General features: G+C 39.2%; 1 protein-coding gene across 3 annotated transcripts in view; it reads right to left on the bottom strand.

The window, feature by feature from the left end:
* The window catches only part of RBMS3 (RNA binding motif single stranded interacting protein 3), a 448,215-nt gene that overhangs the window by 47,553 nt on the left and 376,411 nt on the right, over nt 1–24,251 (bottom strand). For 2 of the 3 annotated variants that reach the window (XM_074900573.1, XM_074900572.1), the window contains 2 exons: nt 22,410–22,506; nt 19,737–19,787 (listed from right to left, as the gene is read on the bottom strand). In XM_074900573.1, the coding sequence (XP_074756674.1) occupies nt 19,737–19,787; nt 22,410–22,506 (148 nt within the window). Of the gene's footprint in view, nt 1–19,736; nt 19,802–22,390; nt 22,507–24,251 lie in introns of all 3 variants that reach the window. The other variant, XM_074900571.1, reaches the window with a different exon arrangement.

Here is a 24,251-nt window from a genome sequence, read left to right as displayed (position 1 = left end):
CCTTGCTGCACAGCCAGAGAAGAATAAGCCAATGGCCCACTACTGTGGTAAATGTATCAGAGTGAGTCTTTGACCCAAACTGGATGATCAGCCTTCTGGGAAGCACAGATTGGGCAGATGAGTCTTTTACATGAAGGTAGAAGATCTCTATGCTTGGGAGGAATAAATAAAGCTAGAGAAAAAAGGGCCAGCTGGATGGTATACACATATTGCTGAGATGCACAGTAAATTATTTGGAAAAATACACTCTGAGAGAGAATAAAACACCCTGTGAATTCAGGTCACACTTGGCACATAATTGTGACCAAAAGAATGAAAAAATTGGAGCTGTCAAAATGCAACATTTCCACCATATTTCAAAATGACATGTCATTTCGAATTTATCTAAATTTGAAGGAAAAAAAAGCGCTTAAAATTAGTTCAATAACCCAAAAATGAAAACGGAAAGATTATAGATATTTTGTCTTTGTTCTTCTTCTCCTCACACTCTTCCCACTCCTTAAGTTCTCTCCTGGAGTAGAGTCAAAACAACATTTTCACAACTTTTTCCATGTCACTACCCTCTCCTTCTGCACATTTTCACTTCAAGACAACTTTTAGAATTATTATTTGATTCTGCCCACAAAGCCAAATTTTATTATTCACAGAGTACTATATATGTAATCGTCTTGTCAGTCCTAGCCAGAGGCAAAGGGTAGCCTCAGAGGAAAAGGAAACAAGAAACATCCAAAGGAAGATAAATAGGAATGAGATGATAGGCAAATGGGTAATACTCCCATCTTTTCTCGAGAGCTGTGTGGATAGAAAAAAGAGCGCCCTAATTAATTCCAGAGTGACGGGGCGACTCCAGGGCTGGACTCTGTGCGCTGCATGCTTGTGAATCTCCATTCCATGTGAACCCCTTTCCTCCAAAAACCAAACAAACCCTTGTTGTGTCTTTGACATCAAAAGACACAACATAACTAACAGCAGATGTTCCGATAAACTCCAGTAGAGACCAACCTCTTGGCAGCCATATTTCTGTTCTGCAGTGGCTTTTCCAGGCGCACAGAAAATCCATTTGTGGGACTGAAAAGTACATGAAATGGTTTATGGTAGTATTTCTTGTGGTATTTTCTGGTACTCTTTCTACTATCGAGGAACTGCAGTATCATGAAAGACCCTGTTTTGTGGTGTTTCAGCCCTGTGTCACTGCAAATGATTATAAATGCGGAGAAATAATGCAGAAACACACAAGCCTGAAGCATAACGTTGGAACTAGATGAGGACAGATTTTTAGCAGAAGCTGTTTGCAGTTTCCATGGTTAAAACCTTGATAATTCAACAATGATAGTAACATACAGATCTTAGTTAAGTGAATTTGAAAAATTTGGCCTGAAATCCTAGCCCCACTGAAATCAATTAGAGTTTTGTCACTGACTTGAATGCTACCAGGATTTCACATTGTTATTATCCTCAGAGACAGATGCCAAACTGTACATTACTATGCAAGTATCCATTAGATTTTTATACCTCAGACAGATTGTCATTAATTAATTATCCCAAGCAGAGAAGATTTTGCTCTTGTTTTCAGAATCAGACTGTAATTCAGTGATTTTTTTTCAATAACCCAATTTCAAATCTTGTCTTATTTTTATTTTCTGCAGTACTTGCCATAAAGGCAGCCTATGGCTGCCTGCAGACTTGTTTAATCAAGAAACAAAATCTTATTTTATGGCAAGACAGTCATCTTGTCTAGAAGCTGAAGTAATTAATAAAGATAAGGACAACCGACCTCAGAACAGGAAGGCGGCAATTCTAATAACAACTTCCAGTATGAAACCATCTAATAAATACTTGTTATGCGCACTGAGAACAATCCTTAGGCTGAAATGTTGCCATAAATTATTCATATGAAAGTTTTGGACAGTAAACAAATTTATGAAGATAATGATCTCTTTGCAATTCATGAACAAAAGTGGGGGGAGGGGTCAATCCCCAGAATAAATTGCAATGTATAAATTCACCAGCTGTAGGCATAAAGTACTGATGCAGAGATACACTGCAGAAATTGTAAAATAATCCCTGTGCTTTTTCTCTTTCCAGAAAGACAGCTCTGAAGAGCAACTGCAGAGCCAAATAATTTAGCATATACTCATTTGCTGTTCTTGACCAGAGCACTAATCATAAGTTAGGAATCAAAGCCTTTGGACTATAATGGGTGAATCAAATCAGAACTGTGCACAGCATTAGCCCTGGTCTGCTTAAAACTAACAGCATGCAAGCACGAAACCTTTGTCAATACAGACTGCAAGGGGTTGTTGCAAGTTTGGGAAACATTGATGTACATTTTTGTTTGATGTACCAAACTGCTTTTCCTCAATTGAGGATCCATACTGAGTGACTAGGTGGTTTAAAAAGCTGAATGAATTTCACAATGGCAAAGTTTACTTCCAGTACATTTATTTAATGGCTGAGGCAACTGATGAAAGGGAAATAAAAATCTGATGAGGAGAAAAAAAATTAGACTAGAATCTAGACTCCCCCAGGACAATTTCTTGTGCTTTGTATCCTCTGTACTGACAGACAACATATTTGCTTTCTAGCTAATTACCAACAAGACTAAAATTTTACATCTTTGATGTGTATGAGATCAAAGAATATTAGGAAATAAAAGTAAGATTAACATAATTGTCTTGTACAGCTATAATAAACTATGACTACATATACAATCAGACACACTCTCATCAGCAAAGCATAAACTAGAATCAATTGAACTAAACAAGAATCTTGTTTAACTTTGCTTTCTCAGCAGCTTCTCACCTCTCCTGACACCCACAACTGTATTACAGATGCAAAGCCAGGAAAGGTGCCCTCTCCCAATGGCCATCTGAAACCCTGAGACCCACGGAAGCTCCTGATTCAGTTGCTGTGCCTTTTAAAAGAAACCAGTAGCTGCCTTGTTCAGACACAGCAGGCCATCAGGAGGGAAAGAACTAAAAAATCTCCAGATACAAACTCACCTATCCCTACTACTTACTTGATCTAAAGGATTAACTTCTATTTATTTATTTTACTACTATTGTCTACCTGATGTGCACACACAGACTGGGCACCAGTCCTCTTTGGGAGCATGCTTTGGTAGTGCAGCCTTTTCTTATTACGCATATAGGATACGGTTCTTATCTGTGTGCTAGTTAGTATGCTCACTTTAGGAAAAAAAAAAAAAGAAAAGAGGAACCAGTGTTTTGGAATATACCTGCATCTAATTCATCCTCACCTTTCCTGAAATACCGTGTTATGAGTATTGCATTTTCTTTAAACTGTCTATGAAACAATACTGCCCTGTAATAAATGATAAACACCTGGCTTTGATCTGTCTTCAGCCTTTATACACACAGTGTGTTTGTCTACTCCAGAAATATCTAGTATTCCTACTTTCTCATCAGCTCAAGTGCAAGAAAAAAATCAAAGGCAGCCAAAAGTAACTGTCTCATAAAAGTAAAATGGGGTGGGAATGTTTGGATTGCTTCTGCTCATTAAGGTGACGTGAAAGGTCTACTTCTGGCTAGAAGCAGTGAGCTACTCCTCAGAGCAAAACCATTTTGAAGGTTTTATTTGTCATCAGGTGGCAGTGACAAAGAAAAACGTCTATTGCACTTCAAGACAGCTGGTAATAAAGCAGTGTGGGGACGACTGACAGAATAACAGTTACTGTACCAGTATAGCTTCTAAGTTTTTACAGCTACTCAGCTGGAATTATACCATTGTATTAAAAGTGGTTTAGGGTATAAAAAACATTTGGTACGGAAGGGCTCTCTCCCTCCCCATTGATGTATCAGGAAGTAGAGTAGCAAAATTCGGGAAAAGCAGGTCTTTTGCTTGATTGAATTTCGATATTTTTACTGTGTAGTTTTGCTTTAGTTCACACAAGGGCAAGACTGAAAATGTTTCCTGGCTGACAACTGCCTCATTCAGCACCCTTGCAAGCAGCTCACAACAAATCGCAGTCTTCAAAGGCACATTGTTTTTGTTTGTTCTCATTGTAACAGATGTTTTGTATCATGTACTTCAACGAACTAATTCATCTGCAAAGGACCGCCTACTCTGGCTGGTGTGCATCCAGCTGTGGAAATAGCTCAAGTGTCATCTGTGGCCACTTTCATTCCATTCTTCTGATCTCACAGGATCTCAGTGACCGCATCCAAGCCCATAAAAAATAAACAGACCTGAGAACATCCTTTTAAAAAATTTCCAGCGGAGGAGTAATGCTACTCCAGGCAGGAAGCCTTTCTGGAAAGAATGTAACTGATGCTGAAGGAAGATTCACTCAGCTCTGGAAGTCTCCTCCAAAACATGCTGCTTTTATCATATGAACTACCCAGTCAATATTATGAGGCACAGGAGCAATGTCATGTGTGATTTTGATGGAGCTGAGAGCTTCTGACTAACTCAGTGCCATATCAATTAGCCCGAGCACCAGGCAATCAATCACCACCTCTTCTCTAAATGTACTGAGCAACCATTAGAAGCTGCAAATACCAGGAGGCTAGTTCATCTCAACACACTGAGCACTTTTATATACTATGGGTCTACTGTAATATATTTCTGAAGTAGAAACAAAATCAATCTGAATTGCTCTGGAGTGGAAGCATATCCCATTAATAGCTGTGCACCAAGATTAAAATGTATTAGTGGATAAAGAATAGTCTGCGTCTGTAAGAAGTCAATTACTGCTTTCTTAAAAGTGACCAAATAAAATATCTAATACTAATAAGGAATAGACTTTCTGAAAATGTCTTTAAAATCAGTTGGGATCACTTCATCACAAGTCAGAACATGCCTGGGATGGTCAACTATTCCTTGATTAGCTTTCTTAGAGGAAGAAGCAACAAGTTGTCTTCTGAGTTTGTTGAGAAGTCAACTACAGTTTCCCACAGGAAATAAGTAGTTCCTGGTAAGATGCTGATCATACACTTCAATATCAGATCCACTGGGTTTGCTAATTACTTTCAAACCACTTAGTCAAGTCACCCATTAAGAGGAAATGATTCATTTGCAGATCCACTGAACTGAGAAACTAGGTGACCAAAACTCCTTGTGGAGCTTGAATTATCCACCTGTATGAGAGGGCTCACAATATGTCAAACCAAGTAGTTCATTTTGGTTTTGATAAGCAACTAGGGCTGCATTTAATTAGACAGCTTGGCAGGATTTTTAATATTGTACACCAATTATTGGAATATTTCAGAAACATTTCAGAAGCCTTTGAAAACCTTCAGGAAAATTAGAGCCTTATATCAGTCATCAGAACTGATTCATCACTTTTAAAAAGTTGCATTCCAAGTCCCTTAACTGCAGAGAAAATTTTAAAACTTGCTGGCAACTGTCCTATATTTTAGAGATGATGATTCATCTTTTTACTTCTGATCAGGCACATTTACTATAAATTTGCTATTTGGGTATACCTATGGGTCAGCTGCTTCAAGGTCTAAGCAGATCACTGCAGAAGGCCTCAACAGCTCACTGCAGCTCATGACATTTACTGTAGTTCCTAAGCTGGAGGTCAGCAAAATGGACTCACTCCCAGCGAAGCTACACAATTTCATATTAGTGTGTGCTGACTTCACAGCAACTAATTAATCGATGATTTCTAGGGTAAAAATGGGTGCCTGACAGAAGACTCTTTCTGGATTTTAAGTCTTTGCCACACATTCTAACCTTCTGCCAATTCTGCTGTTGCTTGGCTTGGGCTTCCACTTTGGAGCATGTCATAATGATAGATAGCATTCTTTGAAATAAAGAAAATACTTCTCAGAGGGAAACTGCCACATTTGAGCAAAACCATTGTCCTTTAGCACATATAACATGCAAAAGCAATGCCTGTGACGTGCCTACGACTTATACTGGATATTGGAATTATTAACTTCAAAGATTTCCATCACTTGTACTTATCCCCAAGAATCTGACCAGCACAAAAGAGTTAACATAGCCTTTTCTTCTGTGAGAAGAATAATAAATATGGCATAATACCCAGTTACATATTGTCCTAGCTTGGCCACAAAGATGAAAGGAAAGAGCAAGGCACAGTCTCATACTTCATTTGACACAACAATGCTCATGCATGCTCCTACTTACTCCTTTATGTGTCTGTTGAATAAAATGGTGAAAAGAGGCTCAGAGAGGATTTGGATACATTGCATATTGGGGATATCATCACAAACAGATCATGGCTAATCAACATAGACCACACTCTCAAAGACATGACCTGTATCACTGATTTTTATCTGGAAGACAGATTTGAGGGACCTGGGGGTATTGATTGACAGCGAGCTGAACATGAGCCAGCAGTGTGCCCAGGTGGCCAAGAAGGCCAATGGCATCCTGGCTTGTGTCAGCAATAGCGTGGCCAGCAGGGATAGGGAAGGGATCTTACCCCTGTACTCGGCACTGGTGAGGCCGCACCTCGATTCCTGTGTTCAGTTTTGGGCCACTCACTACAAAAAGGACATGGAATGACTCAAGTGTGTCCAGAGCAGGGCAACAAAGCTGGAGCAGGGTCTGGAGCACAGGTCCTACGAGAAGCAGCTGAGGGAACTGGGAGTGTTTAGTCTGGAGAAGAGGAGGCTGAGGGGAGACCATATCGCCCTCTACATCTACCTGAAAGGAGGGTGCAGAGAGCTGGGGATGAGTCTCTTTAACGAAGAATAAGCGATAGGACAAGAGGTAATGGCCTCAAGTTGTGCCAGGGAAGATTTAGACTGGATATTAGGAAGCATTTCTTTCCCGAAGGGGTTGTTAGGCGTTGGAACGGGCTGCCCAGGGAGGTGGTGGAGTCCCCATCCCTGGAGGTGTTTGAGAGTAGAGTTGACATAGCACTGAGGGATATGGTATAGTTGGGAACCGTCAGTGTGAGGATAATGGTTGGATTTGATGATCTTCAAGGTCTTTTCCAACCTAGACAATTCTGTGATTCTGTGATTCTGTGAATGGCATGTAAAACTCCAGGAAGAATGACGAATGAACACAGATGAACATCAGTCCCCATGCAAGGAAGTTCTCTTAGATTATGGTACTCAAAACTCCTCAAACTGTATTCCAAAATCTTTACAATGAGCTCAGCTGGCTTATAGCACAAAGACCCGCAACATTTTTTTTCTGAATGGATGGCAGTTACATACATTGATCCCTTTGGAAACATCTGTGGTTACTATCCGTTGAAGTACAAAGCCCAGAATCTCAAAGATGTGCACATCATCTGTGCAGTCCCAGCAGAAGGTTTCTCAGTGCTATAGCCAAAACTGAACTTTGTCACCCAAGGATAAATAGTCTGGCTTTGCCATCTTGGAAAGTGGAGGCAAAACAAAGGAAGGGGCAAAACCAGGATGGAGCTCCTGGGGTCTACTCCATAAAAGTCACACCTGCTTTGACCATGAACCTGGCATGAATTCAAAGTAGGTTTGCTGTTGTGAGTCCAAATTGGAGCACTGAACCCAAACTCTCTCTTGGCAGCATCAACAGTAGCAAGCCTACCTTTCAAAGACCATTTTCCTCCCCACCGCCCTGCCCTAATCAACTTCCTAAAATTTGCTCTATATTCGCCTCCTGTTGAAACCAACATGCCCAAGATGTTGAACATCCATGAAAATTTAGGCTGAAATGTTATGAAATTGAATATCAAGTAGAGGTTGAAGATGATAACTGGGTGCTCCTGTTTGTAGAAAGCAGCATAAAACCAGGGTAATTGCACAGGTCTTTCCCTTCAAATTCTTGTTATTCTTGTGCTGTTCCTGGGGGAAGACGTGGCCTGTCACAACTTTAGCTGTCATGATGAGTGGCTTTGCTTGCTGAACTTCAAGTGAGAGCTAGCGAGGGAGTAATATAGCTTTGCTACTTCCACAGACACGAATCAGGGAGCAAGGGTGCTGCATCTGCCTGTCTATCACAAACACTCAAACTGCTTCTGACAGATGTCCACCCTCTCCTCTCCCTGAAGTAAGACCTGTGACAAGCACCAGAAAAGGCTCATTGCATCAAACACTTCATCCCCATTGAAAATAAGGACACCAAGAGCAATCCTCTCCTTTCCACATAAATGACATGGCCTACCAGCAGGAAGAAATATCAGTAGTGGAGTGCGTACAGCCACACTTTTCCCAAAACACTGCTGGTGCTGCTCCTGGCCCACTGGAACCGGGGGTTAGCCAGGAGCAGTTGCGACAGTGTGGATGGACCAGCTTTACAATGGCAGGTCTCTCCCCCTACCTGCCAACAGAAAATGTGCCTCTAGTCTCAACCCTGTCAGATGTGGGACATCTGTGAATGTGACGCCCACCCTCTTGGCTACAGAGAGGCGATAGACCAGTAATTTCCAAAGCTGCAAGCAGGAGTTTTTTATTGATCGTACTAAAGAGGAAGGCTATCAAGCTGGGAACTGACACAGACTCACATCCTGTGTGGATTGGGCAAAGAGGGGGTGCATAATGATTTACAGATTGCTGTACTGGAAAAGTACAAAGGCTATTTGAAAGCAGGCTGTTTGCTGTGTGAATCATACGCAACTCTCTTGTCCCACCGCAGAGATCAGTAGCAGGGTGTCAACCCTGTGACCCTCAGCTTGGAGTTGAAGAAACCATCCAAGTTACCCTGGACCAAGCCCTGGATGAGGACTGCACATGTCTTTTCTCTGTGAGTTACACAGCTTTTTAGGGGCAGAAGTAGACATCTGATAATGAGGAACCCAATTGTCTTCCTGCTTTGGGATGTGTGTGTGGTTTGCAGAGCACAGAGAAAAAGTAACTTTCACTTGATTGCTTGCTCTGAAAAGCACAGTGGTAAAGAGCTACACTTGGGATTTGGGATGGATGTTAGAGAGAGGGCCTCTCCTGGGCAAAAAGATCTGCAATGATGTTATGAAACCTCCCAGGTAACTCATTTAAAAGGCATGGAGTGCGAAGGCTGTTCAGCAGACATCCTTTAACTAGGTATGCTCAAGCCTGTAGTCAGTAATAAGAAATAACAAATTGCATTTAAACCATGGTTAGAAGAAGTGACATTTTAACCTCTAGCTTCCACCTTCCTTTTAACAATAGGCCATTTGATAAGAAAACCTACTCTGCTGGAAGCACACCTCTCTTTGGCAGGTAGTCCAAAAAATAACCATGCAGTGGTTTCACTAAATAACAACTTGACACTCCTTCAAAATTCTTCAGACTCTGTTGATCTGTCACTGAGTTACAAAACTCATTCTTCATCAATCCACTATGAAACAGTCAAAGAATGTTCAGTGTTTATACTATTATATTTCATTACTTGTTTTTGCAATCATGTAAGAAAGACGTTGAAACCATGCTCTCAACAATGTTGTGAATACCACTGATTCATAACAAGAAGCTTTTTGGCATGCACTGTTGAATGCATGGACTTAGAATGGATTTATTCCTAATTCACACCAGTTTGAGAAGAAAACATGGTCACAAGGTTACAACCTGAAAGCTGTAATTAAGCAATCACTCCACTTTAGTGGGACTGAAATCAGTTTAGGAAAGATACATGATTTGATATAGATTTGCCTCTGTACTGTAAAATCTTAGGTCAATATTACATTCTTTATAAAGACATTTGAACTGAAAAGAAAGCATTTTATCTAATAGAGTAAAAAATGAATGACAAATCCTGTTAGACCCAACTACATTCAATAACACACTATTGCTCATGATATCCTGGATGTTTCTAACTTCCAAGGTTGTCAAATCACAGTGTACATTTATAGATTCATATAAAAAACCTGTTAGCACTGTATCTGTAAAAATAATTTTAAAATAATTATGTTATTAAGATGCTTCACCAGTTACAGTCGAGGAGGTGTTAATTAGGCAGTCACTTACTCAGACACCTCAATAAGTATATCAGGAATGAACACAGAAGGGAAAAAAATAGACAAAAAAAGCTACATCTAGAGGCCAGAAGATCCACTGAAAGTATATCTGAGACTTTGCAAATTATATTCAAACACATAACAAAAGTGTTTCTCGCATAGATAAATGAAAACCAAGGACAGAACCAAAAGCTGGGGTCCCCATGCAGTGAGGATGGGTTACACATTAAAGGTACTTCAGAAGTAGCCCAACAGGATAAGGACACTGCCTCAATTTCTCACAGGAGCCATCAGACAGCAGAGGCAGCTTTCTGACAAGGAGAGTTTGGGCAGACGAATGAACACAGACAAAGGAGATGAAAACCCCAGAGAAATCACTGAACTCAAGGTGCAGGTACAAGTCAAATGGAGAATCAGGACTGGATCATCTCTGCTGCAGAGACATGGAAGAGCTGGCACACCTAAGCACAGGTCCAGTGGCCAGGAATAAAGGATATTAATGACTATAGAACACAGATAAACCGAAGATAGAGCTAGCTAACCTCATTTTTTAAAATAAAATGTCCTATTTTCTAGAAAAAGGACACACAGCAGATCTAAGCTCTCTGAAGGTCAATAAAGTATTTCAGGCAGTGCTACACCAGAAATTACTGAACTTTGGGGATGACAAAGAATTAAGTAAAGAGGAAATGACAACAGGTTGTGCTAAAAGACAAGCTATACTGCTTCAGTGGGAGGATCACTAAAATCTCCGTAAGGATTGTTCTCATCCAATATTTTTAATAATGCCCTTGAATAATAAGATTTGGGGAAATTACGAAGTTGTGAAGCACATTCAGTGAAATGCCAGATTGAACTACCATACAGGAAGGACTGGATTAAACAGAGCAAGATGCAAGTTACACGGAGACAATTAGGCTAATATGTGGTTTCTTTTATAATATAGGAGCATTTGCTGGAAACCTGGAAGGAGAAAACCCAGGTACATCAGTGAATTACAGGATGACTGCATTAGCAAGGTAGTGCACACAAGGGAAAAAAGATGTTATTCTACAGTGCAGCAAAGTATTCCCAGCAAAGAGAAGGAAGTATTAATGCTATTGTAAAAAAGGCTGGAATACTGTGGGTATTTGCTGTCCCAGAAAATCTAAATCAAGGTGGAACAAATCTAAAGAAGGATCACTGCTGCAGCCAGAGATACAAAATCCCTAAATTACTGAAAATCCATAGTGGTGTTGACATAGTTAATCTAGAAAATGAAGATGCAGGTAAGATTTTTGTCTATAAATTAATGTGGTGAACATCCAGAAGGAAGAAGTTACTGAAGGTAGGGGAGAATGTTTGACCAAGAATAGATGGATGTAAAATGAATAGGAGTACCTTTAGGTTGGAAATTAAAAATGCAGTGCTAAGCCTCAAAGAAAAGGTCTTCTAAAACAAGCCTCCCGATAGGATTATCAAGAGGCAACAAATCAAACTACTTAATCAGGTTTTGGAAGGGATTATATAGTATGGTTCCTGGATACAGCAGGCATCCTGAGTCTTATAAACTAGCCACTAAGTCCTTAGGGTACGTTATTATAATTTTTACACAACTCCTGCACTAGATAAATCATGATGTAATCATAAGTAATATATAGATTAGCTAGTTTCTCCTACTTAGTTAAACCGGTCCTTGAATACACTTGCCTAACATAATGGTAATTTATGAAAGTGCTTTTGTTCTAAGAATTAGGAAGGTGCCAGAGTCTCCTTCATCAGTTTATTGCTGCAGGCGTGATTCTCTTCTCATTCTCACTGTTTCACACCTATGCAGTTCAATTTTCTTAAGCGAAGTTAACTCTTGATTTATACTGGTAAAAATCACATCCAATATTTCCCTTTGTAGCAAGGACAGGCTTATTTTAATATTTAACAGGAAAACCCTGAATAGTTAATAGTATCATTATGAGGCTGTGTTTAGAGGCATCAGCCAAGATATGCCCTTGTTCCACCAGACTTTTCACTAACATCTAGTAAAAGCTATTTAGTGGTATGACAGTTTTATAATCTAAATAGATCAGGATTAAAAAAAAAAAAAAAAAAGAGCAATGAGAAACTGAGGCGGAGAAGAAAGATGTTTTGTCTGAGGTCACACAATGTATCAGTGGCAGAAGAAAAAGTATCTAAGTGCTCTAAGCCTATGTGCATCCTTTGAAACCAGTGTGAGGAAAGGCAGGCTCAGGCCCAAAAGAAGCTCCAAGAAGGATGAATATAGTTATACATTACATTTATAGCTGAACAAGTATGCAAGTATGCATGATTTCCATTTGGAATTTGCATCCAATAACAGTTGAATACTCTGGGACAAAACCCTATATGAATAGCATATATTAAAAAATAATGATACAATAATTAACTTTGCTGTTCACACCTTGATTCTTACACAACCCCCTTCCTACTCAGTTGTATATAAAAGGACATCTTGTCAAGAGCCTAAAACTTGACTTGATCCTTCACCAGCAGCAACTCACATTTCCACTTTTACAGGTTGTGCCAGTCTTTATAATTCTTATTTTGGAGTCATCATAGTTACAGTGCTGCCTGCCCCAGCATTACTCTAGTACATAACACAGCTGTTCCTCAAAAATGCTCTTCTGGGTTCACAGGGCTGTTCCCTTCTCCAAAGCTATCCAGTGCCTCATCCGTAATGGAAATGCTGATTTTCTGCAGTGCAGGGACAGGGTTTGGGAAGCTGAAAGGAGATCGGGTCCCTTTCTGCTGGAGAACTGTCCTGCAGCAACATCCTCTATCCTTATCTGCACTATGGAAATGAGAATCGCAACTTCATCATGGGAAAGGGACCCACCTCTGCATGCAAGCAGGCACCCGCAGTAGGTCATTCCCAGCCCTGTCACCAACTAGTGTGAAAATTCTGTGCTCCCAGAGCACAGAGCTTATTCAAAGCTTTTTGCTGCCTGCGACAGATGAAAATTGTTGCCTTTCCTTTCCACCCTCGCAGAACTTGCACGTTTGGCAGTTGCACTATAGGACCATCTGCGTTGCAATCAGGCTTGTGTCCCGCTTACTACACACATATCACCTGATAAGCTTATGTCAGTGCAGCAGAGCTCTCACTGCAGAGGTTGGCTAATATTAGTACCAACCTCAAGACAATGGACATTACCGGGCAAAAAATAAGAGATGAATCATGACACAGGATAAATTTGAGAGGGCTGTAACATACATGTATTACATGCCTCTCTAGTTCACAGCATACACATGCATGCATAACCGTAATGCAATACACATGGCAAAATATTTGATGGTGAGCTAATCTGAGAAATCATCTGACAAATCACATGCTTTGCCTAATTCACCACTCTGCTGAACCTATTACTTTCTGCACACTCATTAATCTAACTCTTGGCCTATAATTAATACCATGTGCTTATGCAGTCCATTGCTCTCTCCTGATCCTATCACATTCTTCCTACTTATTAATCTACCACCTGGACAATAACTAACTTGACCGGTGCCCGACAAATGAGGAATTTTTGCTCAGAATGGCAAACCTGATGTATGAACATACCAGTTCATGTTCAGGTTTTTGACTTGGTGTAAATTTAAAATGACGTAAATGCAAATCTGCAGCAGCCAGAGACGTTACATACATTATATGAAATAAATAGTGATTTTCAGTCTTAGTTGATGTACATTAAGTTGGAAAAGTTAGAAAAGACTGCAGACTGTGTACAAAAGTAGAGACTGACTTTTATAAATACACACTACATTCTTCCACAGGAGGTACTCTAATGTCTATTGACTAATGACTATCTTCTAAGAAAATAGCCCCCTTTGATAAAACTTACTGCTTTTAAACAGCTGTTGTGTTAAGATTTTTCTTGACAATGAAGGCTGATGGTTAAGGTTGCATCTTTTCTGTTAAAAAGAAATCAATATTCCATAACCTCAACCAGAATTTCCTGGCTTCAAAATCTCTGGGGTACCTTTCAAATTTAGTGTCAGCCGCCTTCTTTTCCAAATATCTTTTCCATTTACGTTTATAGATTTGTATGAAATATATGTTTTTTCCACAATGTAAATGTCTTAAAAAAAATCTTAGACTGATGGTTTATCCATTTAGCATTCACACTATCTGTCGAATATTTGAAAGACGAGAAAATTTTACTAGAACTCTTAAGCCTTTTTAGGATAAAAAAGAAAAGCACAAGTTCCTCAAATGCAAGGGCTTGTCTACTGGAAACGCTTGTGGTTCTCCCGTCCATGTTTTCTAAGTGAATCCATATGTGGTGTGTCTTGCTGCCATCACAAAAAATGTCCAGTTTCACTAGGGGGCTCTAGTAGAGTGTCAAAAGAGGTTGGAAATCTAACTTGAATATATCTTTTTCTGCCATTCATAGTAATTCGTATTAATTTCCACAACAGCAGAACAAACGACTGCAGCAATACTTTGATATGATTCTGTAAGAGCTGCATAATGAAACGGACAAACCCCTACACTTGATTATGAGTTGTAACTTGGGTGAATTGTTTACACTTATTTCCTATTAGAGGTGTGAATTGGTTGAGCTGGGCACTGCTTTTCTGTCCTGGGTACTCTCCTCAACATGACAGCACTTGGCACTAAAGTGGGTCAGTAAGCGTGTGCTCAGCTGAGTTCGAAATTACCCATTTCGCAGCACTGAGACAACATCTATATACAGCGGGTGCTGGTTGAGAGGAAGACAGAAATGACCTCATACGAGCCTGCCTGTCCCAAAGGAACACTGCCAATTACTCTCTTGATTATCGGAGTTATAGAATTGGCAGTCCTTGATTTTATGCCTCGGGAAACACTGGAATTAAAATTGTTCAGCAGAACTTTGCCATTGGTATTTGGTTAGTTATTTCAACCTCTAAACTCTTTAGACTTAAAAGTTCAAGTAAGTTCATGTTCAAAGGATCTCTTAAAAATACACAGCTAAAAGTTAAAAGACTAGCTGGAGATTCCAATTTCTAGGGATTATTTCCTGTTTACTTTTCATACCAGCTAGCCGAACTCTCACATTTCATCTTGGAGGCAGGACTCAGATATCTGCAGAGGACATACTTTGTTCCCTTACACTCCAACAGGCAAATGCAAGATGGACTCCGGGCTCTATTTGCTAAAAACGTAGAGCCACAAATGGGAGGTAGAGAAAGCTGTCTCAGGAGAGGGACACTGAATGGAGCACAAGGAACTTCTTTGTTCAAGAGTGTAGGAATCAAAACACTGAAACTGCTGTGGTATTTTGGGTATTATCCAGAACAACAGAGTCGCTAGTGAGAAATGAAAACCGATATATTTCAGTTGGACAGTTTGTACTTTTTATGCTACATTCACGCACAACAATCAAAAGGCAAGAATCTAGAGTCCTTACTCAGCCTCGCTTCTCACCAAAGTTTTACACTGCTTATGGAATAAGAAACATTTTTGTCGTTGCTTCTAAAGACAGATTACATTCAGCCATGGGACAGAGGAAGGAAGACAGAAAAAAATAATAAGGGCACTTGTTAAGACACTGGCCTTTCTAAAAGGGCTGTAAGGGCTTGAGAAACATCCAGAAGAGAAGTTCTCCCCAATGCACTTTATTATTATCAATAGTAGATTTTTCCATATGCTTCTCTGCTTGCACTCTTCATGCTGCCACTGGTATTTTCCTTTTGCAGCTATTATGCACAAACTACTCCAGACAAGAACACCTCTCTGTGCATAGTCAGTGATTACTTATGGTCACACAGTTTTACTTGCACATAAAAGAGGGTAAGGGTAAAACCAGTGTGCACATACAGTATTAGGGTAAGCATTTCTGTCGGTTCATGAAAAAAAATTGCCTTTACAAAGGAAGAGTACATTTATTATTTGTAATAAAGATTGCAATCAAAAAAGTTTTACACAAACGTCATCGTTAATAAAAATGAAGATTATCTGTATGTGAATTGACTTTAAACAACATGTTTTTCAAAGTTTTCCCTGAACTGTCAGACAGCCTCTGGGGGACTACAGGAAAAACACACTAATATGGCAAATGTTATAAATCCCCAGAATAACTCTTATCCCATTTATGTTTTGATTCTGTCATTGCTATCCATCTATCCTTATCCTGAGGCAGTAATGAAATACAAGACTTGTTTCAAGTAGGGATGAGTGAGCACTGTACTTTGAAAGCTACAGTTAACTAAACGGAGCCCAGACTGCCATCAGTGCATTAAATGTTATGCCAATATAAATCCAGACCCACACTGCCATAACTCTTCTGGACCTTGCCTTCAATTACAGCTAGTGAGAGGGACCAGGGCACATGGCAAAGCAGCAAAACTGGCAAATATGAGGCATTCTTATTCATACACAGTGCAGTCAATATGGTCAAAAAGTGGTGAAGGCTCCATTTACAAAGGGTACATTTTTCAAAAGTATCTGAGTCACACATGAGCCTCAAGGTAAACTTTTCGTCATGTTCACATGATCCAGGAATCCTGCTTTCCAAAACCCTGAAGGTTGTGCAAGCACAAAGATCTGAGGTTTTCACATGTGACCATACTATGCCAACTGAAGAATATTTTTAATACTATTTATTCTGAAATAGCAATGCTACCTCAACCTATTTGATACTAATTTTCCATGGGTCTTAGTATAAGGCTAGCAAAAACCATAGATACCAAAAAATAAAAACCCTTTTAAAATTCTATTTGCAGTTGCTCATTGGCATTAATCTATGATATCAAGGTTAAAAGTTACAGGAAAAATGAGTAAACTATGATATACGTGCAATGTCCTTGACTGCCCATCTGACTCTCTCCCATTAGGAAAAAAAAAGTTTCTGACTTTCTTTTTTCTCACAGAACGTCATTTTGGTTGTTATCATTTAAGGAAATCACAAAAGTAGGAAGATAAACAAGGTGGGGGAATGGAAAGCAATATATGCAAATATTTTTCAGTTAATATGTATGTTATTTTTATTTGTTAGTCAGAGGTTTATCTGGTTGTAGTTCACAAGCTACAGAAGGAACTGGAGATACAATACTTCACTATAGTGTTTTTTTTTTTTTAATCCACCAAGTAAACAGATACAGAACGCACACATGTACACATCAGGAAAATGTGGCTGAAATGGATATATAAAGGGAAATAAATGAGCAACATGTCTGTCAGGCCAGCCTACTGCAGGGGCTATCACTGAAGGAGGAGTGTGGTATTTAAATGAGTGGGCAGGCAGGTGGCAAAGGAGATGAGATGGGCAGGCAGAGAAGAGGCAGGCAGACACAGGGTGGTAGCGCCGTGTGGCTGTTCCTTCCCGTTGGCAAGCTTGCCAGCCTAGGAGAAAACTGTCCTGTCTGTACACAGCACACTGAATGAAAAAACCTCCTTTGTCTCCTCTACAGCATGGTCCTGCCTATTTTTCTGTCATGTGGGACACAACGCAGTGTTAAATTATATATAAATATCAAGTAGGACTTTCTGTCGGAAATGAAAAGCTAATCATCCAGTAACGTGATTTAGTCAATACTTACAATCAAAACAAAGAGAATTAACCACCAGCATTTGAGCAATTCAAACTGTGCTTTCTTTATGAGTTCATCCCTACTCACAAAGAATAACAGAGACTTAACAAAATGTTCTCCTTCCTGGGGCAAGAGGAATGTAATATTTATCTGCGCTCGTTTCCAGTGGGATATCACATGACACAATCAATCACCTCATAAAATATTATGAAGAGGTAGTAATTTAGATAATAATATTGCAAAATAAATCACAAGAAGAAACAAACAGCTAACCAAATTACAAAGTTCCCAGTTTCATCAGCTCACAGGGTTACCAAAAGTCACATCTTAAATTCTGCCAACTTTATTGTAATCTTTTCTTTTTTTTTTTTTTTTTTTTTTTTTTCCAGCTGTGGAGGTGCCTAGAATAGAGTCTATAGCTAGGCGTGAAACTACAGCAGACTTATAATGGACAGAGATTCTTTATTTTCTTTCAAAACAGGCCATTAATTCTGATGCCTCTTGAGTTCTCTGTGTAGTAATTCTCTGACAATTTTTCAGACATTTCTAATAAAGAATTCATCTCTGAATGAAACCTGGGAAATGGTAGTTCTGTCTTTTTGCTTTTATACTTCTTTAGTACTAAATGCCTCATGTCCATTTATTTAAGAACATAAACTTGGGAAACACATGGGAAAAATCTTTCAGTGAACAGGGTGCTACAGACAATGCATGGAGATAACCCACAATGGCAATGACACTGGAACTAAAAAGTTACACCACTTTTCCACTGTTCTTTTGCTTTTCCACCTAAAAGCACAGCACACATCTTTTCATTGACACAACTCTCTGGCTGGCAATGAACACAAATTTTATCTTGGCATATTGAGGGTGCCACTCACTGTAGAAGTTATTTTTCTTTTCACAGCCCTTTACCAAGGGGTAAACCACACCAAAATACCTCTTCTATTACTGCAGAAAAATGGTTTGATGAACATGGCCAAATAAAATTCAAACACACATATAGACAAAAACTGGGATTGATAAAGTGCTTGGGTTTTCCTTTTAAAAAGGAAGTCTTTCTGCAAGGATCAGAGATCCTTTGGTTTCCACATGTCTGATAACTCATCATAGACACACATCTAAGATTTCTCGTGGTCTGCAATTAAATCCAAATATTAGAATACAGGACTGATTTATCTGTGAGTTTGATTGATAGAGCTCATCTTCCTACAAGGAACACAGCAGTAACTTTAGTCCATTGAGATGGAAACTTCCAGCAGGGTCTGGAGAGAGAGGCAGCACTGCAGAAGCACGAATTGGGCTTCCAGGAGACAGTCCCACACTATGTTTATTGCCTGGTGAGAGAAAACTGAAGAACTTGTCTCCAAATAGTTGAGGGATGTGGAAGGGAGCTTCAAACTGGGGTGAGAGTCCTGTCCTACTAAATGGGTATGTAGTGTAATTCTATCCATGTTGTTGTATAGCTACCTCCACCAGAACTTAGTCTATCAGGAAGCCAAAATATTTGAACACAAATGTGAATAACAAACGATCCTAAATGTTACAACTTTATTTTAATTTTACCCTCCTCATATGAATCAATGTATTGATGCTTATGTGGAGTACACATTTGATTAATGATACTGTTAAGTGGATCCATACATGAGAAACTGATCAAAGGTAGGAAATGAAACTAAAGCGATCGGTACACAGTGGGATTCAGTATGTTGTTTCCTTCTGGTATATCGTGAATATTTAGGCAAAGCGCATCAAAACTCTTCTGTGAGGTAAACAAAAGTCACCTGTACTGGTTCTAATGAATGTTGGTAGAAGTGTAATGCGGCTTTAAGTAGCAGTCATAAATTGATGAAAGAGGACAATTTACTCAGGGGTAAAAAAAAAGAGTTGACTGGTCAAATCATAAAGCATATTCAGATTTGTCAGAGACTCTGTAAGACAGCTGTGCTTTACCCTTCCCCAGTATTTGAAATGCCTTACCGAGGCATTGAGGATCCTTTAAAGTATAGACAACTACAAAGGACTTTTTTGATGGATAAGCATATAAGGGAGTGGTAACATGTTGATCCTGGCAATTCAAAGTATGCAGGAATGCAGTTATCTTGCAGTCCCTGAAGCAACACTTTAGAGCTTGTTATTCTCTTATAATCAATGCAATTAGATAACATATCACCTCCTCTTTTCACTAAAACAAATGGTGCTCTTTAAAGAGACAGAATCTTTACAGAGTAGGGCTCATGTCAAAGTGAGCAGCTGGCTGCTCTTACATGATGTAGGATTTTAACGTGGCTGACAAGCAGAGCGAGAGGCCACAGTGTAAGCACTCTTAGCTGAATATAAGCAAGTGTCCACTTACTGTTGGTTGCATAACATACGGCGGATGAGGCATCCATGAAGTACTCTGGACCTGCATATCAAATACTTTTAATTAGTACAGAAGAGTTTAAAATGGAACTCAAAGATTTACTTGAAAATATTTTTTCTATTGTAACTACGGACCTAATTCTGGCAAAAGACTTAGGTCATGTAACTCAACGCAAAATTCATTTATGCTCCATAAAGTAATGGACAAAGGAAAAAAGCTTTAAAATTTCATTTCATAATGTTTTCTACCAAAGTCAGAAGTCTGAGTGATTGTACCACTTCTATGATCCACACTGTTTTATCTCATAAAGCAGTCTTCAATATTCTATGTTGTCTCATTTTTTCATTTGTATTGTTTGCTTTCATCCATCAAATATAATCATGAACATGTCATCCAACCAACAGTGCAGGAGACATAAAATGTTCAAAGTTTATTTTCAAAAGTATCTGTATGAACTTTCAAAGGCATGACATTTTCAGAGATCCCAGAATGATTTATTCCGTTTTCAGTAAGAACTGCAGATCTAATTCAGAGTTTTCGAAGCTTATTCTAATTGAAAACTTCCATGACAAAGCTGGCTTAAGATGTCCCTGCCTCCCAGGATCACCTCTTACCTTGGGCATCATGGGGTCTACTCCCACCAGAAGTCTATATGCCTCACCAAAGTCCTTCTTTGTTGCTCTGCCCTATGACTGACATGTAACAGATTCCACAGATATACCCATTTTACTAAAAATTAAATGCATTACAGAGTGCTTGTGCATTTGTTGTGGCTTCTCTGAGCCATAACTCCCTCTTGTGCTGTGTGAATGATCCACATGCTATCATAACTCAGACTCACCCCAAGAATTGTGTATCCTAGTTTCCTTTTGCATCAGTTTGGGCAGCACAACACAAAGGAGATACACACAAAATATAGCTGTGCTACAGACATCAGTGGGCACTTCACTAGCTATCCCCAAGCTTACAGAGATGGGCATGTGGCATCTCAGACTGAGCATGAACAGGGATAACTAGGAGAAAGCTACAAAGTCCTGATTCGCCAGATGCCCTGTGGTTTTCTTCATGAAGCAAGTGGTGAGAATTAATTGTATAATTGTGTACTTCAACACTCGTTGATGTTTATCAAAGTAGATTTTTTGCTGAAAAGCAAGCTCAGAGAAACATCTTTAAAACCAAAATCAGTGTACACACACGCAAACATACTTCCACTACAAAATTTTCTGTTGTGAATCCCCACTAGTTAAAATATATTACAGTTGCCACATCTTGCTGCTGTTCATTGCTCCCACCCTTGCACCCTTGCAGCTCCTCCTCTGTGCCACGGCAAATGCCTTTAGGCTTACACTGCAAACTATCTATGGAGAATGGTATGGGTTAAAAAAATAAAATAAAATCAATGGTTTTGGTGCAATGCATCAAACCATGCAAATGCATCAAACCATGAACCAATGCAATAGTTCAAGTCAGGGTGGGAGAAGGGAAAAACTGTGAACTATGAATGGGAATATAGGGTAGCCTGAATTCAGTAGCCTGAACAAGAGGGAGGAGGTATGAATCTTAAGCCAGCTTTGCTACTGAGAAAGATGCATGTGAGCTGCCCTTGTATGTCTCTGGCACTGACGTTTCTTTGCTGTTGGCATTTACTGAAATTTACTGAATTTATCTCACCAAAACAACTTCTGTTTGGCAAGTGTTACTTAGGCATCTAAAATTAACACAAAAGTAAAATAAAATTACAAGAATAATTTATCTTTGAAAAATCAAGTTTAAAACACAGTAAGTGTAATCACAACCTCCCAGAATTACCTGTGAGCAGCAGCATAGCATCTCAAAAAACACCTCCAACAAACAAACCCTAACATAAGAACCACCCACTATGCAGTTTTGCACGTTTGCGTAGTTTATCTCAGGCAGGACTTGGGATTGGAAGAGCACTGATGCTATAGGACAGAAATAACTGAAATGGGAAAATGCATAGCCAATGACCAGCTTCAGAGTGAAGCGATATATTCCCAGAGAATGGCTAATAATAAAACTATACAACCTGGTTTTGACTTCCATCTCAGAAAGCCAGAGCAAGGCAATAATTTCCCAGTGGAGATCTGTGAGGGATATGCTGAAAAGAGAAATTCTGAACGACAAAATGTGGGAGACTAAAGAATGATATGAGGACAGTTATCCTCAAGTAACTTGCTTTGTCAGGGATTATTGGAAAAAAATGAACACTTTTAAAGTATGCTGTTACTGGAGCAAATACAGCTGAGGTCAAAAGGTCAAAATATGATGCAGTCAACATAAATTACCAAATAAAAGCATTTTAAAAACTTTTGGCTAAAGGAGGAGAGCCAAAATGACAACATTTCAGTAAGAATGATAAGCTTCTGCTGTTGTCAACTGGAAATGAAGCAAAATGTTGCTTACTAGAGAAGCTGATTGAAGTAAAAACTTATGGTGGCTTTCATTGCTAGTGTAAAGAATGCAGGAAACACTTAAAACCCTACACCAAAGGATACCTGAATACTACTAGAAAGCCTTTTGTTTAAAGTGTGACTCAAGAGCGCAAGCACTCACACAATTTTCTGTGGTATACACTCTGCCTTCATCCACATCCAAAACATAATTAACTGGGAAACATAGTAGACAAGCGCAAATCTGACGTACCTGATATGTGGAGACAGGGGAAGCAGCAATGAATGGCGTGATTGATGTCTGTGGAATCATGCGGTTTGTTGGAATACTGTACGGTGAGGAATAAAATCTGCAAACAAAGAACAAAAGTGAGATTTTTTTGAACCTTTCAACTGCTAGGCTCTGACTAACTAATTCACTGCCTCTTGGGCAAAGACAAAAAGAGTCTACACAGGTAATTATGTCCATCTATTTCGAAAACCACAATAAAGAAGATGTGATGGCTCCACTGAACAGGACTTGAAAATGGAAAGGAGGAGGAATATTTACACAAAGCATTTTTTTTTTCAGTTCAACTAGCACAAATATAGAACTTCACGACAGAAGAAGTAATTATCTGAAATGCAAAGACAGCTGATTTTCCAGAGTGCTAGCTACTGAAAGGAAATTTCTTATGCGATATCGAAGACAATATTACTGATTTCATTTTTACATGCAGTACCGTTTCCATTTCAGATCTTAATGCTTCAGTGCTGAGAATAACACATTCCATATACATGCCTGAATTATTTTATTAAGGCATGCCTACAAAAACTCTGGCTGAAATTTTCATATTCATCTAGGCAGAGAGCAAAAAACCCACCTTTCAGTGAAATGTATCAGAAATTATGAGTCTAAATGCCCCAGGCAGCACTGAAAATCTCAGATTCAGTTGTTTTTATTTCCACTGTTGTATGCTATGAACAAAAGTTGCACTATCTCTTGCTTGATGGTAATAAATGTTATATTCCTTCTCCTTCCCTGTGGGTTAATGATTATTGATAAAATTATCACTTGGAAAATATCACTACGGGTGGATTGTGTAAGTACTTAATATGTGTGTGCTCATAAAGATTTTTGCATTTGCCCTTTTTTCAGTTTTAACTGTAAGACAGAAAAATAAAATTACTTAAAGGAAGAATGTTTGTGATCTTAAGTTGTCAAAATGCTGATATTTTGGATTGCAAGAAACACTCCTGTGCAGCGTTCTCTTGTCCGATTTAAACCCCATGCTGATCCTTCTCATCGAGCATGCACCAATCTTACGAGTAACAGAAGATTTTGCACATATGCTCTCTTTGTAACAGTGAAGTGGATTACATTCCCTGTCTTTTTATGTTGGTGGTTTTTTTTTTTCCTCCCCATGCTGAGGCAATCAACAGTAGCTTTCTATGAGAGCCATGCAACAAAAAAAAAATAAATCATTACTGGTGTTTAAACAAGTGCTCTATTTCCTGATCGCCCTGGCATCCCGGATTTAGTACTAATCAGTCTAGTTCAGACTGGATGTAGGCTCAAATAACCACTGACTTCATCCAGCCAACAGCCTCAGAAAAACAGGCTGCTGTCTTTGAAGGTTGGGCAGAAACATTCGAAGTTAGGAGGGGAGAGGGAGACAGAGAAGCAATCATTTGTTCTCTCTATTCCAAATAAGACTTTAAAGTGCCAAAAGCAGCAGGTGGCGTCTGAGTGATTTTTTGTTTAATAGAAATATATTGCTATTTTAGGAACATTTATCTGCCCTTACAATGCTCACACAGAGACTATTTTAAAACTGTGCCTTTGCCCGATTTTATATATATTCTATTATGAGAACTTAGAGGCATCTGTATCCCACTGCTTATATCAGACATTAAGTTCATACAACATGGAGGGGAAAGGATTTTTACAGCACTAACTGGGTTCATCTATGGCATTCACATGATGCATATGTTACCTAAGTCCTGTTACAGTGATCTTCTCCCAAAACAAGGTTAACCAGAAATCACTTTGGCTATGCTGTTGCCAAGCGGATGAACTAAGAAATGCTGCGTGCAGCAAATGAAAACAGTCAAC

The sequence above is a fragment of the Athene noctua genome, chromosome 2 (genome assembly GCF_965140245.1).
Source record: "Athene noctua chromosome 2, bAthNoc1.hap1.1, whole genome shotgun sequence".
Classification (NCBI taxonomy): Eukaryota; Metazoa; Chordata; class Aves; order Strigiformes; family Strigidae; genus Athene; species Athene noctua.
This window is presented reverse-complemented; position numbering and strand designations above follow the sequence as displayed.